Genomic DNA, 14,142 nt, shown 5'->3' on the forward strand with positions numbered 1-14,142 from the left:
AAACAAAGAGTGGGGAAAGGTGCAGGGATGCCACACGATTGTACAAGTTGAGCACTGCCCAAATTATCTGCATCATGGTCACTAAAAATTTTAACATTTATTAGAACAACTTTCAGGTAAATAGCAGTAAAAAAAAAAAAACAACCAACTTGAGAACAGCTCACCTTTTTTTAATTTGTGCAAGATTTCCTATCTCTTTTTCCATTTGAGTTAGCAAAGACCCTTGTGAAGATTTCTAGCATACTCTAAGAACAAGAAAAAAATCAGTGTGGTATAAGCAGAGGATGGTCAGAGCAAGGAGCAGGAAACAAGACTGAAAGAACAAACTTACCTACAAAGCTAAGGTGTTTGGATTTTATCTTAACAGCTTCAGACTGGTGACATGATCAGTTTAATTCTTTCAGGAAGATAACTGTACTAACAGTGAGAAGGATGAAGGAATGAGATGACAGAAAGCAGAGAATCTAGTTAGAAGGCTACAGCAATAGGCAGATCAGAGACCTGAAGTCTCTGAATAAAGGCAGTGGCAGGGGACAAGGGACCAGATTTGATGCATATTTCATATCAGCAAGACTTATCAATCACCACTTTGATCGAAACTGTCTTTTTCTCCCATGCAATGAACCCCTTCTGGGATATGTCAATCGTTCTGAAGTTAATGTAAATCATCCATGTTAGAAGGAAAACAAAATCTTAAAACTTAAATGAAAGGTATTCAAATTTAATAATTGAGTTCTAAATCTGAGCTTACATCTAGAGATTGTACTGGGAGGGCATTCTTAAACATGCAATGCCATTTATAAAAATATTTCTCAGGGTGCCTGGGTGGCTCAGTCAATTAAGCATCCAACTCTTGATTTCAGTTTAGGTCATGATCTCAAAGTCCCAGGAGGGAGCCCCAGCTGGGCTCTGTGCTCAGCAGGGAGTCTGCTTGAGGATTCTCTCTCTCCCTCTGTCACCCCCACCCCCATGCAGATGGGAGCATGCACATGCTTTCTCTCTAATAAATAAATAAATCTTTAAAAAAGATTTTTCTAATAAACAGAAGCTTACTGCAAGATGGATTTCTTCTTGAATGCTGTATGAGTTTATGGGAGCATTTTCCCAAGTTACTAAGTTTTCAAAACTTGGAGAATTTTCATAGGTTCTGTAATAAAGAAACATTTGGCAGAATTGCTAGGTACAGCTCACCATTTGCAACCGAAAGAGCACCAATCACATGTTCTCATTTTCTCCCTACATTTTCATTACTGTCTCAGGAGTATTATTTTATGTCAGAGTTCACTAGAGCCAAAAATAATCCAGCTTGCTAAAATATCTGTGTTCTGGGGAGCCTGGGTGGCTCAGTAGGTTAAGCATCTGTCTTCAGCTCAGGTCATGGTGTCACCGTCCTGGAATCAAGCTCGCTGTGGGTCTGAGCCCACTGCCCTCTGCCTCTCTACCCTATTTGTGTGCGTGCTCTCTCTCTCAAATAATAAATAGATAGATAGATAGATAGATAGATAGATAAAATATCTTTCCTCAATTTTTTGGTCAACTATAAAGATATAAAAAAACACTTAGGCAATTAAAGAAGGTCATTTTCTTTATCCCACTTTTAAAGGACAGCTAGAAAGCCAGTCCCTCTTCCACTAAACTTAATTCAAGTTTGAGTCACCCAAGAGTCCAGAGGGAAAATAAGAAATTAAATTAAGCAGGTGTACCAGCTACATGCTCCCCCCAACTGCCATGATCTCACTATACCTAAGAGAATCATCAAAAAACTTTCCAGTGATGGTTTCGCCTTGCTTCCTCTCTACTGAGGTATGTAAAATGGATGTGAGATTGTTACATTATGAAATAATTCTTAATTATCAGGAGATAAAATCTGTGGAGGATGTATGTGGCAGCCAGCTACATATTTGGAAAAGAAATTAATGCTTACCAATTATTGAAATAGTGTCTTCTAATTGATTTTTTCCAGGTAAAGGAATTTTGTACAGCAAAAACTCATAATACAGAAGCTCCAAACCTACAAAACAAAATGTGTAGTAGCAGAAGTACATGGGATGTAATTATGGACTCCAATGATTTTCAGAATGCATCTCCCATGGAAGGAACAGATCAACCACCCGATCCTACATTTTCATTGTTAAAGGCCAAACAGCGAGTTGTCTGTTTGGTACTTGATAAGTCTGGAAGCATGAGTTCGGTAAGACATTTGTTAGCTTCCTTAAAATAAGCAGTTAATTACTAGAAATATAATTTAATCTTGGGTTTAATTCTATTAAGCTAACTAAAACATAAATTTATTACTCTAATAACTTTTAGTACAATGATTCTATATGGACAAATACTGGAAGAAAATACACTAAAAAATAATTGTTATATATGAAGATGATTGGACTATGGATTATGTTTATTCTTTAACTTTTAATTCTAACAAATTAAAAATACTATAACTGAACAAAAAAAGTATCCATAATTCCACCATTGAGCATATTATTCCAATCTTTTTTGTGTATTTGTTTTTCCTTCTCAAAAATGTGATTAAATTTTGTATGATACTTTATAGTATTATTTATTTTACTTACCATACCATAAATACTCCCTATGGAAAAAAATGATTTCATGATATAATTTTTATTTTTTTTAAAGATTTTATTTATTTATTTGACAGAGAGAGAGATCACAAGTAGGCAGAGAGACAGGCAGGCAGAGAGAGAGGAGGAAGCAGGCTCCCTGCTGAGCAGAGAGCCCGATGTGGGACTCGATCCCAGGACCCCGAGATCATGACCTGAGCCGAAGACAGCGGCTTAACCCACTGAACCACCCAGGCGCCCCATGATATAATTTTTAATGATCATATGCACATACCCTAATTTAGTCAGCTTCCTGTTATAGAACATTTTAGAGTTTTCAACTTTTTATAAAAATTGTGCTGCAATAAACATTTTTGTATATATTTTAAAATTATTTTCTTAGCAGAAATTCCTGAATATAAAACTGTTCAATAAAAAGGCATAGATTTTTAAGACTTTATTAAGTATAACATATAATATAATGTATATTAAGTATATTAAGTATAACAAAGTATAATGATTTTTCAATTTTTTCTTTAATTTTTTTTTTTAATGAAATAAGGGGGCCAAACTTTTCCCTTCAAATTGTCCATTTAGCCTAATGATATCTATTTTTTTTCTTTAAAAAAATTTATTTTATTAACATATAATGTATTATTAGCCCCAGGGGTACAGGTCTGTGAATCAACAGGTTTACACACTTCACACCACTCACCATAGCACATACGTTCCCCAATGTTCATAACCCAACCACCCTCTCCCTACCCCCTTCCCCCCAGGAACCCTCAGTTTGTTTTCTATGATTAAGAGTCTCTTATGGTTTGTCTCCCTCCTGATCCCATCTTGGTTTCATTTATTCTATTCCTACCCCCTAAACCCCCATGTTGCCTCTCAACTTCCTCGTATCACGGAGACCATATGATAATTGTCTTTCTCTGATTGACTTATTTCGCTAAGCATAATACCCTCTAGTTCCATCCAAGTCGTTGCAAATGGCAAGATTTCATTTCTTTTGACAGCTGGATAGTATTCCATTGTGTGTGTGTGTGTGTGTGTGTGTGTGTGTGTGTATCACACATCTTCTTTATCCATTCATCTGTTGATGCACATCTAGGTTCTTTCCATAGTTTGGCTATTGTGGACATTGCTGCTATAAACATTCAGGTGCACGTGCCCCTTCGGATCACTACATTTGTATCTTTAGGGTAAATACCCAGTAGTGTGATTGCTGGGTTGTAGGTATTTCTATTTTCAACTTTTTGAGGACACTCCATGCTGTTTTCCAGAGTGGTTGCACCAGCTTACATTCCCACCAACAGTGTAGGAGGGTTCAAGGGGGCCAAACTTTAAAATATAGTAATCAATTACTATCAAGATCTCTGGCCCATGAACAACTTTGTTTTTCACCAATCTGTCAAGATTTGAGGAGACTCAGGAAATATTCAGACATCTTTTTCTTACAGGAAGACCGTCTCTTTCGAATGAATCAAGCAGCAGAACTATACTTGATTCAAATTATTGAAAAGGGATCTTTGGTTGGGATGGTCACATTTGAAAGTTTTGCTACAACCCAAAACTACCTAACAGAAATAACTGGTGATAATGCTTATGAAAAGATCACTGCAAACCTGCCTCAAGAAGCTGGTGGTGGAACTTCAATTTGCAGTGGTCTCAGAGCAGGATTCCAGGTAAAATAAAAATTTTTTCTAAATAGCATTTGCCACTTACCATTGCTTTTATTTTTACCCCACTGTCTTTGAACAAGAGTCATGAATTCATAGGTCCGTTATCTAAATAGTATATTTTTTAAAGACTCCCCTACTGTCTGTTGTTTACAGCTGGGTAGTCTCTCTGGGTGTGGTTATTCCACCAATGTACTCTTGAGTTACTGAGTCACACTGGAGAATGGTTAAGGAAGGGAAGAAAAATCCAATGAGCACATAATTGCTGCAATTTTATTGAGGAGTTTACCATTTCTTTATCACTCCCAACATCTGAACTACTATTAGCAAACAACAATGCTGCTGAAGGGACTGTGGAAGAGGGAAATTATCACTAGTTCTATGTTATAAAGACAACTCTAGTTCATCAAGTTAAATTGACAATTAAAAACCACAAAGATAGTTCCCTAAGCAGTTTAGTATCAAACCTAAGACACACAGGTAGAAGTTTAATGAAATAAAAATTGTGAAATAAAATACTGGGAGCAACTTTACAGCACTATATTAGTCTGCCTTAAAGTATGCAATTGAATTTCTTCCAACCTAAGATAGACTTTGTTTAAGCCTATTTATTGTCATTAAGTTACAAAAACAAAAAACTGCTTTCCTTCACTGACCCTCCCATTGCTCCAGCTAAAAAAGTAGAGATTATTAACTTTTTCCAGGCCACTAATTAATATCATCTCTTAGCTTTCTAGTTGAGTCATTTTTCATAATGCATATTGGTTTAAGGAGGTACACACGCTCTGGATTCCGGCAAATCTGGGATTCTGGCTCTATTATTTATTAGTTAAATGACTTTGGGTAAGTTATCAACTCAGGAAGTCTTAGTTTACTCAACAAAGGGAATGTGGAAAACAACAGTACCTATCTAAAGTGTTCAAAAAGGACTGCTATTATTATAATAAATATAATTCTTATACAGGTCTATTCACTTCTAAAATATGATGGTATTATACCTTGGGAATAATAAGGTAATATACCTTGTGTCTTATTGTTTGAAAATATTGGTTTGTATATTTTTCTTAATATATTTTGATATATACCGATGGATATTTTGACCACAGAGTCTATTATTGAACAGATTATGTTAAGTCACATTCAAAGTTATAAATACCTCTTCACTACTTTTAAAATGAAACCATAGCAATATATAGCATTTTACTTACATAATCATTATAACAGCTAAAATTTATTGATCATATTCTACATTATTGCCTATGTTAAATACATGTATGATCTTATTTATCCTTACCATTACTTTTTATTCAGAGTAATTAAATACCATTCTTAAGATCACATATAGTCAGTAACCAGCAAATCTAGGTAGGATTCAAAATCTGGTCTTTCTTATTCCAAAATCCAAAAAGCTAATCACTACACTGTAGTATTTCTATAACTCTATTATATATGATGAAGGTGGGGAACTAAATGCTAGATATTCTGTTTAGCAAATTGTTCAGGGAGAATTTATTCTCAATTTGTATGACTAAAGATTTTTAGCCAATACTCCTGATAGAAGTCAGAAAAAGACAAAAAAATTATAATACTTGATAAATTTATGAAATTCCTACTTTATGGCAGGTCAATGTTTTTTCCAGGAAATCATCAGATTCTTCAGTGATCAAATAGAATACATAAAAAGGCACATCATTTAACTTTGCATACCTACCTTTAGTCATGACTTTGCAAATGTTGTCTAGTATGCTGCCAAAATAGCGTGGGTCAGGGGCGCCTGAGTGGCTCAGTGGGTTACAGCCTCTGCCTTCAGCTCAGGTCATAGTCCCAGGGTCCTGGGATGGAGTCCCACATGGGGCTCTCTGCTCAGCAGCAGGGAGCCTTCTTCCCCCTCTCTCTCTCTCTCTGTCTGCCTCTGCCTACTTATAATCTCTGTCTGTCAAATAAATAAATAAAATCTTAAAAAAAAAAAAAACAGCCTGGGTCATTTGCTTCTACCTCAAGCATCTCCTGGAATAATAATAATAACTTACACTGAGGCACCTGGGTGGCTCAGTCAGTTAAGCATCTGCCTTCATGATTCTGGAATCCTGGGATCAAGACCTGCATCCGGCTCCCTGCACAGCAGGGAGTCTGTTTCTCCCTCTCCCTCTACTGCTCCTTCTGCTTGTGTTCTCTCTCTCTCTCTGTCTGTCAAATAAATAAATAAAATATTTTTTAAAATAATAATAATAAATAACATTCACTTAGCACTTACTATTTGCTAGGCATTGTTCTAAGAGTTTTATTTTCCTCTCTTGGGTAGCTTGAATATATTTGAAAAGTTTAGAAGCACTGTTTGAAAAACAGTTTTGAAGAACTCTTTGAAAAACTGCAAGACTATTGTACATTACACTCATTTCTAGGCCAACACAGCCTGGAATGACAGTGCAAAGTTTCCTTTTGCTTACTCTGATGCATAGGCCTAAAGACTTCTCCAAGTCTAAAGAGTATACTTATTCTTATTTTAAATTTATTGAGATATGATATTCTGTACTAATCATCTGATTTTTCACGACCAGGCAATTATCCACAGCAACCAGAGTACTTCTGGTTCTGAAATCATATTACTAACAGATGGAGAAGATGATGAAATAAGCTCATGCTTTGAGGAGGTAAAGGAAAGTGGTGCAGTCATCCACACCATTGCTCTGGGACCCTCTGCTGCCAAAGAACTAGAGACCCTGTCAAATATGACAGGTAAACCTTTGGGATATAGTTTGAATAGAAAATATATTTTCAGTCTCTCCCATTAACTACATCTCCCATTAACTACCTCTCACATTAAACTACAACACTGCTCATAAATTTCCTATCCTAAAATTTAATTGTTGACCCTTCCTTGTCCTTGCCCTTCAAATTAATCTTTCCTCTTCCCCACCTCCAACTCTCTGCACTTCTATCTATACCAGCTTCTTCTAATATTAGTCAATATTATGTCTTGATTCATTTCTCAACACTTTCTACCAATACCACCAAATTGAAACTTCTTTCTCCATGGCTACCAATGATTTCCTCAACTGCAATTCCAAAGTTCTTGCTCATATTTGTCCTGTTCAATCCTACAGTTGAGATTCAGATAGCCCTAATTCATAGAAGAAAAAATGGAAACCTACAGAGTACAAATGATTTGCCTAAGGCTGTAGTTAAAGTCCTGATTACCAGTTCCTGTCCCCAGCAATCCATCCTTTTCCATTGCTATTTTTTTTTAAGAGACAGACAGCATGTGTGTGCATGTGACCATGAGGTAGGGGGGCAGAGAGAGAGGGAGAGAGAGAATCCTAAGCAGGCTCCATGCCCAGTGGCAGAGCCCATGGAGGAGCTGGATCTTACAACCCTGAGATCATGACCTGAGTCAAAATCAAAAGTTAGATGCCTAACTGACTGAGCTACCCAGGTGTCCCCATCCTTTTCCATTCCTTACTCCTGTGTAATTTCTTTGTTAACTCCTATGTTATTTATTTTCTCACTTAATTTTTACTTAATTCTAAACTATTCTCTAAATTCTCTAAATTGTTTTGGTATACCTTAAACAGAACTAAAAATAAGCAACTGGTTCAAAATTGTCTTAAATTTCATTTTTATAACACCATTTAGTGATTAGATCAGCTTTACTAATGTGGCAGGCCCTTATTCTAATGACCGATATAAAAACAATAATATTTGGGGGCGCCTGGGTGGCTCAGTGGGTTAAAGCCTCTGCCTTCAGCTCGGGTCATGATCCCAGGGTCTTGGGATCAAGCCCCGAATCAGGCTTTCTGCTCAGCAGGGAGCCTGCTTCCTCCTCTCTCCCTGTCTGCCTCTCTGCTTACTTGTGTTCTCTGTCTTTCAAATAAATAAATAAAATCTTTAAAAAAATTTAAAAAAACAATAATATTTGGCAAGTTCTTTAGACTTCTTCATATTTACATTGATAAAAGCAGAAGAACAAGTATGAGTTTCCAAATTAAAATTAGTATTATGGGGCGCCTGGGTGGCTCAGTGGGTTAAGCCGCTGCCTTCGGCTCAGGTCATGATCTCACGGTCCTGGAATCAAGTCCCGCATCGGGCTCTCTGCTCAGCAGGGAACCTGTTTCCTCCTCTCTCTCTGTCTGCCTGCCTCTCTGCCTACTTGTGATCTCTCTCTGTCAAATAAATAAATAAAATCTTTAAAAAAAATAAATAAATAAAATAAAATTAGTATTATGAAAGTAAATACAATTCCATTTTAGGAGGACATCGTTTTTATGCCAATAAAGACATAAATGGCCTTACCGATGCTTTCAGTAGAATTTCATCTAGAAGTGGCAGCATCACTCAGCAGGCTATTCAGGTTAGTAACTCAGAAAAATTATTTGCCTTTTCACATTTGTAATAAATGTCCATTATCCTAAATAGACATTTCTTTCTCTAATAAATAACTATTTTGCCTGAAAGTTATTTCCTACTAAAAGACATTCTTACTGAATTCCCTTTTCTTGGACACTTGTCATCTTTTCTTCTGATTTGTCCACTATTTATATTTATATATTTATAATATATATTTATATATTTATAATTATAAATGCTTTTATTTGCAAAATTCTTCAAAATAATTCTTATTTCACTGAAATCTTAGACATAACTTTAGAATTACTCTAAACTGACAAAGCTTTGAAATTTTATTAACTATAATTACAAATTGGTTCTCTCTGTTCTTTTTTTTATTTATGTAACAGTTAGAAAGTAAAGCCTTAAGTATTACAGGAAAGAAATGGATAAATGGTACAGTACCTGTGGATAGTACAATTGGAAATGACACTTTCTTTGTTGTCACATGGACAATACAAAAGCCAGAAATTCTTCTCCAAGATCCAAAAGGAACAAAATATGAAACTTCAGATTTCAAAGTAGATAAACTAAATGTTCGGTCTGCCCGTCTTCAAATACCAGGTATTGCAGAGGTAAGAATATTCTCTTATTTTCTCCATGATTTATTAATCAACTTCGAGGGGAAAAAATGAAGGCAACGTCCACTACACTGTCAATATTAAAGTGGCAACAATCATCCGTCACAAAAAAGAAGCTAAGAGCTGTCTGAGTGGTGTCAGTTAAATGTCCAACTCTTGGTTTCAGCTCAGGAAGTGATTTTGGGATCCTGAGATGGGGCTCTGTGTCAGGCTTTGTGCTCAGTGTGGAGTCTGTTTAAGACTCTCTCTCCCTCTGCCTTTCCCTCTGATCCTCCTTCATTACCATCCCACCCTACTCCACCCGCTCTCTCACTCTCATTCTCTCTCAAAATAAATAAAATCTTAAAAAAAAAAAAAAAGCCAAGTAGAATAGAAATTTATATCCATACTATTTATTAGCTTATAAAATTTGAGTACTAAAAATCATTACTGGGGCGCCTGGGTGGCTCAGTGGGTTAAGGCCTCTGCCTTCGGCTCAGGTCATGATCCCAGGGTCCTGGGATGGAGCCCCGCATCGGGCTCCCCTCAGCGGGGAGCCTGCTTCCTCCTCTGTCTCTGTCTGCCTCTCTGCCTACCTGTGATCTCTGTCTGTCAAATAAATTTTTTTAAAAAATTTTTAAATAATTAACTATTACTCTGCTTAAATTTCTAAATTTCTAAATAATTTTGTATTCCAAACAAGAACAGGAAAGTATTACAAAACTCTCAAATAGATATGTTGGATTTTCAGACCGGTACTTGGACTTACAGCCTTCTAAATAAACATGCCAAATCTCAAATGCTAACGGTTACAATGACTACTCGAGCAAGAAGTCCCACCACGCTGCCAGTAATTGCAACTGCTCACATGAGCCAAAGTACAACACATTATCCTAGCCCAATGATTGTTTACGCACAAGTCAGTCAAGGGTTTTTGCCTGTTCTGGGAATCAACGTAACAGCCACTATAGAAACTGAAGATGGACACCGAGTAATACTGGAGCTCTGGGACAATGGTGCTGGTAATAAGAATCTGCATCAACTTCCACTGAAGCTAAAATCCTACTATAGTCACATAACTTAGAAATCAGTATTTCCTATGTATGTGAATGAATCAATTTTTAAGTAAATGAAATTTGATTTTTATGTTTTTAATACTTTCTACTCTGCTCTCTGAACTACACAAAGATATAAGCACATTTATCTTTAAATTTTACGAGTAATTTTACTTTCCTCATGGAAATTAAATATAATTTTTCCCCATTTTCATTAGTGTGTTTTGCATATGCTTCTTCCATTTCGCATATGCTTTTTCTTTATTTTGTTAAGATTTCTATATGAAATAATAATAGCTAATGTTAATTGAATGTTTACCATGAATTACTATTCCAGGGTCAAAGGTTAGCAAGTAGCCAGGCCAGGCTCTGAACCCAAGCAGTCTGATACCGGGGTTCATGTACTTAAACCACTGTGCTATACTCACTCCCAAAATGATTACCAACACTAATGCTCATGAACAGTGCTTAGGACTGTCACTGTTACTCCGCTGAATGGCTAATTATTATGTTATAATATCTAGGTGCTGATACTCTGAAGAATGATGGTGTCTATTCAAGATATTTTACAGAATACCATGGAAATGGTAGATACAGTTTAAGAGTACATGCCCAGGCGAGAAACAATATGGCCAGACTAAGTTTAAAACAACAGAACAAAGCTCTGTATATGCCAGGCTATGTTGAAAATGGTAAGTAGTATTAAGATGAAATGTGTCATCTGTTTACATAAGTTACAGTGGTAAACACTGAAAATATTATGTACTATGGAAAATATAAGTATACAGTTGTATAATTATCTGTGTATTTAAGAGCCATATTCATGTTAAAAGACCTAGCACAGGATGATGCTTCCAACGTGTTTTGTTTACATCTCCCTCAGTTCATTTCATTTACACTGAAAAAAAAATCACTGAGGCGCCTGGGGGCGCTCAGTCGGTTAAGCATCTGTCTTTGGCTCAGGTCTTGGGTTCTGGGATCAAGCTCCACATCAGGGAGCCTACTTCTCCCTCTCCCTCTTCCTGTCACTCCCCCTGCTTGTGCTCTCTCTCTCTCTCCCTCTGTCAAATGAATAAATAAAATCTTAAAAAAAGAAAATCCTGAGCACCTCTCTATGTGGCAAGCATTGTGCTAGATGCTATAACTAAAAAAAAAATAAGACACCAGCCTTGTCCTCAAAGAATTTACAGTCAAGTAATAAAAACAGATACATTAAGAGATAGTTCTAACATTGCATAATGTCTCATCAGTTTTAAAATGATACCAATAAAACAAGCGTTTTTTCTCTAAAAGCTATTTTTCACTGTCTACAATCATTCAATAATAACCCATTTATAGCTGCAAGATGAGATTACAAGATAAAGAATAGACATAGAATTATGAAAAGTCACAGAATTACCTTTTTTGTAGGTAAAATTATACTGAACCCACCCAGGCCTGAAGTCAAAGATGACATATCAGAAGCTAAAGTAGAAGATTTCAGCAGACTAACCTCTGGAGGATCATTTACTGTATCAGGAGCTCCTCCTGCTGGTAGTCATACTCATGTGTTCCCACCTGGCAAAATCACAGACCTTGAAGCTAAGGTTAAAGAAGATCACATTCAACTTTCATGGATGGCCCCTGGCAATGTCCTTGATAAAGGAAAAGGTAAGTTTTATATTATTTTAAAATATATAAAAAGAGGGGCGCCTGGGTGGCTCAGTCGGTTAAGCGGCTGCCTTTGGCTGGGGTCATGATCCCAGGGTCTTAGAATCAAACCCCACATCAGATTCCCTGCTCAGCAAAGAGCCTGCTTCTCACTCTCCTTCTGCCTGCCACTCTGCCTACTTGTGCTATCTATCTATCTCTCTGTCAAATAAATGAATAAAATCTTTAAAAGAAGAGTGATTTTTAAAATTTTAAATAAATAAATAATATATATATTCATACACACACACACACACACACACACACACACACACATATATATAAGAAATCCCTTTGGCTTTCATTTGCTAGGAATTGTCTAATGTCCTACTTATAAAAAACACGTATGGAGTGTTTACTCTGAGCCATTACTCACCTACTTTTAGATGCAGAAATTGAAGTTCCAAGAGATAATGAAAGGCACATACAGGTAGTCAGACAGGAAAAGAAGGAACAAAATAATATATTCAAAGTCAAAAAAGCAAAGTTTCAGAATAAAATATCTAAATTAAATAAAAGCTAGGTGATAAACAGATATATAGAACCATCTAAATGGAATGCAGGGTGTGTGTGAAGAGTAGTAAAATAGATTGATAAGGCTTATTACTAAAAAACTAGAATGTTAAGGCAGAGGCTCTGAATTTTTTTTAAAAACCACTAAATCAATGTTATTCACCATACACTTAAAACACTTGCAACATTTCATGACAAAATAGTCTTTACTTCAAAAAAAGACATTTGATGTTTTATTCATGGCATTTCAGAATGTGAGAATATATTTTTATATTGATAGCTCTAGTAGACCTCTAAAAGCATTTTGGAATAAAAAAAATTATGTCAGCATCTCCCTTTCTTTTCTTGACAAAGTAACAGTTATAATAATATATTTCAAACATTTAAGTCCCAGACATTCTGCTGAAATACTTTTCATGCATTATCATATCTAATTATCACCACTCAAGTAGTAGGCATTCAATAAATATTTGTTGAATGAATTGAATGACTGAATCTCCCTTTTATAGATAAGAAAATTGAAGGTAAAAAGGTGAAATATATTTTTCTTTGTTACACAGCCAGAAAGTGTAGAATTAAGGTATGAATCAAAATCTGCCTAAGTTCTTAAGCACATTTTAATTAGTACACATCTTAACCTCTCTGCTTTCATTTGCCCTTTGTCCTTATCCCTGTCTCCCACTCTACTGATCTCCCACTCCCCACTCCTATTACTCCCTCTCAGCTTAATGAGAATAATACAGTTGTGGGGAACTGAATGTCTTTCCTATACTTGAATGCTATTGTGTTCCTTGTTCTAAAAGTAGATTCAGATTTTTGTATTTATATTTCTTTAAAAAAAATCTAGATTTCATTTTTTAGTACTGTATGATTTTGAATTAATTTTGTGATTAGATAACTAGATTAAAAACTACTTACATATTTGTTCTTAAAAGAAAGAAGATGGAATAACCAGATAAAATCTACATCTATGATTTTCATGTCTAAATCCTACTGTGCATTTCTGAAGGGCCCTGAGTGTAAGACAATATAAGGCATCCTACTGATTTTAATATACATGAAGTATCTATTGTCTTTCAGCCAAGAGCTACATTATAAGAATAAGTATGTGTTTCCTGGATCTCCAAGAAGATTTTGACAATGCTGCTTTAGTAAACACTACTAGCCTGATACCTAAGGAGGCTGGCTCAATAGAAAATTTTGAATTTAAACCAGAACATTTTAAAATAGAAAATGGCACCAAATTCTACATTGCAATTCAAGCCATCAATGAAGCTAACCTAACCTCAGAGGTTTCTAACATTGCACAAGCAACCAAGTTTATTCCTCCGCAGGAATCCAGTGCCCCTGCTCTGGGTACCAAGATTTTTGCAACCAGTTTGGCAATCTGGGGATTAGCTACGATTTTATCTACATTTTAAACTAGGAAATATATTAGAAATAATATTTTAAAAAGAAAGAATATTCAATTTATATATACTTGATTAACATTTATTTAGAATTTAACTTGCTATACTTGTCTATAACAAAACTCTTTGTAAATGTACAAAGTTGTAAATTTCCTAACTACTTGAGTTCATTAGTATTAATTAATGAGCTAATAAGCTGCTAAATGTAAATCATAATGAATATAATATTTCCTATCTTTGAAAAATCCATTTATTAACTCAATAAAAAAAGATAATGCATATTTGTACTT

At 35.5% G+C, this 14,142-nt stretch overlaps 1 protein-coding gene across 1 annotated transcript in view; it reads left to right on the top strand.

Moving 5' to 3' along the window:
- Positions 1-13,940, top strand: part of LOC101675504 (calcium-activated chloride channel regulator 1-like) — a 20,662-nt gene extending 6,722 nt beyond the window's left edge. The window contains exons 6-14 of the mRNA XM_045064811.1: positions 1,964-2,191; positions 4,025-4,249; positions 6,802-6,979; positions 8,491-8,591; positions 8,977-9,201; positions 9,938-10,208; positions 10,766-10,933; positions 11,652-11,891; positions 13,524-13,940. Coding sequence (XP_044920746.1) covers positions 1,964-2,191; positions 4,025-4,249; positions 6,802-6,979; positions 8,491-8,591; positions 8,977-9,201; positions 9,938-10,208; positions 10,766-10,933; positions 11,652-11,891; positions 13,524-13,864 — 1,977 coding nt within the window. The 3' untranslated portion in view covers positions 13,865-13,940. The remainder of the gene's footprint in view (positions 1-1,963; positions 2,192-4,024; positions 4,250-6,801; positions 6,980-8,490; positions 8,592-8,976; positions 9,202-9,937; positions 10,209-10,765; positions 10,934-11,651; positions 11,892-13,523) is intronic.
- The last annotated feature ends 202 nt before the right edge of the window (positions 13,941-14,142 follow it).

This window comes from Mustela putorius, unplaced genomic scaffold (genome assembly GCF_011764305.1).
Source record: "Mustela putorius furo isolate JIRA1106 unplaced genomic scaffold, ASM1176430v1.1 tig00003853_pilon_pilon_pilon, whole genome shotgun sequence".
Taxonomy (NCBI): Eukaryota; Metazoa; Chordata; class Mammalia; order Carnivora; family Mustelidae; genus Mustela; species Mustela putorius.